Source organism: Galeopterus variegatus, unplaced genomic scaffold (assembly GCF_000696425.1).
Source record: "Galeopterus variegatus unplaced genomic scaffold, G_variegatus-3.0.2 Scaffold1546, whole genome shotgun sequence".
NCBI classification, from domain to species: domain Eukaryota; kingdom Metazoa; phylum Chordata; class Mammalia; order Dermoptera; family Cynocephalidae; genus Galeopterus; species Galeopterus variegatus.
In genome coordinates, this window is record NW_007727657.1 from 352,652 (window position 1) to 355,933 (window position 3,282).

At 34.8% G+C, this 3,282-nt stretch overlaps 1 protein-coding gene across 2 annotated transcripts in view; it reads right to left on the bottom strand.

Moving 5' to 3' along the window:
• The window catches only part of PPP1R1C (protein phosphatase 1, regulatory (inhibitor) subunit 1C), a 140,085-nt gene that overhangs the window by 134,654 nt on the left and 2,149 nt on the right, over window positions 1-3,282 (bottom strand). The window contains exon 2 of one of the 2 annotated variants that reach the window (XM_008577585.1): window positions 2,817-2,877. In XM_008577585.1, the coding sequence (XP_008575807.1) occupies window positions 2,817-2,877 (61 nt within the window). Of the gene's footprint in view, window positions 1-2,816; window positions 2,899-3,282 lie in introns of both variants that reach the window. The other variant, XM_008577584.1, reaches the window with a different exon arrangement.

Here is a 3,282-nt window from a genome sequence, read left to right on the forward strand (position 1 = left end):
TAACACCCAGTTATTTCCTGGACAATTTCAGTGAATTGAAGAGATTTGTTTAGTTTTACCAGGATTTAAAGCTACACCTAATTTTTGTCAAAGAACACTTTGCTTTTGAGGGCCAGAAGAAACAATTGCTTAGAAAAGGTCATTTAACACTTTTGAGGTTTTTTGTTGTTGCTGTTATTATTTGTTTTGTTTTATTTGATAGAGGGTGTTCACATAATGTTTGAACATAAAGAATTGCTGTGTAGGGCAGAATTCAGTACAGATGAGATCATGAATATGCTGTTCTTCTTGTTATAATATATCTTAACTCTTAAATATTGCATGCAAAGTTTGTATCCCATAATACATCAGTTAATGATACCTAATATTTGTTGAACTTTGCAGTTTTTAAGGCATGTTCATTTTAATTCTTTTGATCATTACGACAGCCCTATGAGGTAGAAAGAATGGATATTTTAATTCCTATTTTATAGATGACAAATTTAAGACTGGAGACGTCCCTTACCCAAGACTACATGGCTAATAAAGACCACTATTCAAGTTTGGTTTGCTTTAGTGTTCTTTTGTTGCTGTTAGTTTGTTCTTTGGATTTTTAGAGTTATTTTCCCAGTAAAAATGGTGCTAGATCATTTTTATGGGAAAACTATAAGCTTTCAGAGTTTTTGCTGCAAGAGCTCATCACTAGTCCAAAATCACTGGTTACCATACCTGATGCAAGTGCTACACATAACCAAAGGCTGAGCAGTCTCTTGTAAACGATTTTTGTTTCCATAAAGGAGAATGAAGATGCAGGAAGTTGATATTAATAAGATGACTTAATTCTCTGTGAGATGCTATTTCCTTCTAATTTCTCTCCAATTGAACTTACAAACAAAGAGATGAATAAGATCAATTAGAGAAATATAGCAATGCCATCTAGTGATTGGGATGTCTGGTAAGAAAAAAGTTTCTAGAGAAAAACTAAATCTGGTTCCAGGGACATTTAAATACAATTCCTAATCTACCAAACGCAGTGGCTCAGAGAAAGGATTTGTTTAAAGTTTGTGTTTTCTTGCTTATAGGGCCAGAATGTTTAAACAGAGCCTTTGCCATGGCAAGCTGAAATTTTCAGGGCCAGCATCATGCTGTAGGAAATGCATGGGCTTTAGAATCAGAATTATCTGAGTTTGTCTCTGGAATCTGTCACTTCTAGTGCAATAACTTTGAATAAATTACTTCACCTCTCTAATACACAGTTTTCTCATCTGTAAAATAGCACATATTTGACACTCAAGAAGCAGTAGCAACTATTTAGGGGATTCAAATGAGAGCCACAAGGTCACTTACATGACTTCATTATACTCAAACAGTAACAATGACTATAGAACTCTGTAAGCTGCTCTCTCGTAGAAGATATCTAGAAATCAAGTTGGGCACCATCTTCAAGGTTGGCATAAGAAGAAAAGTTCTAGAATATTGTGGAAATGTCTGCCACTGTGAGCAAGGCAGTGATGGAAAATTGCTATAAAATTACCTACAGACTAAGAAGATTTCATCATTATGTTTATTTACTTGTATTTCTTTGTAGACTGTAAGTACATGCTATTTGCAATAGTTATTCAACCAGTATGTTACCATTTGCTGAGATAAGATATTTGAAAGTGATTTTAACATGCTGTAGCACTTTAAAGATGTAGGATCTAATCATAATTCCTTGTATTCAATAGGAGTAAATTAGCTTACTTGTTTACCATTGGCTGAAAATGTTTTTGTATTTGGGACCAGTAATGAATATTCTATTAGAATTTTACTTTCTTTTCATGTGTTTCTGTAATTAGAAAGGAATCTGAAAAAGTCAAGGACTATTTTACCCTGGTATTCTTAAATTGGATCACTCACTACAACCTATAATTGATGTATTATGTTTCCACTGTTCAAATTATTTTTGTTCACCCTTATTGTTTCTACTTGCAAAAAAACCAACACCAAGTTCTGCCTGGTTACAAATTAATGCTATGACCTTTCCTGTCCTACTTGTATTTCTAGAGGCAGCACTTAAGTGTGAGATTAAAATCACCCTTCTCAATAAGTAAATAATGTTTGAGTATTGCAGATCATAGTCCTTTATCAGGAATAATAATGCAGTTTTAATTTCTACAGGAAATGGAAAATAAAACCTCAACAAATGGATGCAACCATCCAGAATGGCTCTTAAATGGGCAGTGCTGAAAATTGATCTGGTTACTTGTCAATTGCATTATTCAGAGATGACATAAGCAGCAAAGCTCTAGCCAATGCTGGCTCATTGCCCACCCCATGACAACCTTTCATAAATAAAAAACCTACTCTGTAAAGATATAAGCATTTCTAGGGCTGTAATTTGAGCTTTGAAATCTAATTAAACAACTTTCCATCAGCCTCATGAATAAGCACTGAACCAGATTCCACACAAACACCCGAACACATGACAGACAACACTAACAAACCATTCATAGCATATCATCACCAGTGCATCATCCTGGAGGAAAAGAAGACTGCTGGCTGAGACAGTTTCTATAATCCTTGTTTCTGATTTTGTTTATGATTCATTTTATGGATTAGCTTATTAGAGTATTGCTAACTGAAATTTTCATCCTGGAGGAAAAGAAGACTGCTGGCTGAGACAGTTTCTATAATCCTTGTTTCTGATTTTATTTATGATTCATTTTATGGATTAGCTTATTAGAGTATTGCTAACTGAAATTTTGAATTGAAACCTTGGCGATGACATGCTCTGTGATGTTCTTCAAACATTTCTATTCTGTTCCATCAGTGTGAAAGACATCATGCTTCTTTACCTGGAGGGTTATGTTCATTGAGAATCACAAGTGATGCTGGTGTAGGTCTTCTTTTCCTGATCTGTGAACAACAAAGGCCCATCTAACGTCAGTGAGAATCAGACACTGCCCAGCTTACTCTATAGCTTGCAAACTGTCTCATCCTTATCTTTTCCCAACATACAAAAGCAAACCTCTGGAGGGCACACAGTGGGTACTCACTTATTTTATTGTGGAATAATAAAAGCCAGACAGTAGAACAGTCGGATTGACCAAAAAGCTACATTTCCACAGAAAATAAATAGATGTATATAATCAAATGAACCAAATGAAAATTAATATGCAGTGAAGGTACAGGAATGATTTGCTAATTTTAATGCCTGTTTTGGGGCCTCATAATATTGGTGATGCTTTCAAGATCCATTACCCGATTACCCTTATTTCTAAATGGGGTAAGAAGAGTTTGGAAACCTCAAATTTCTAGCAG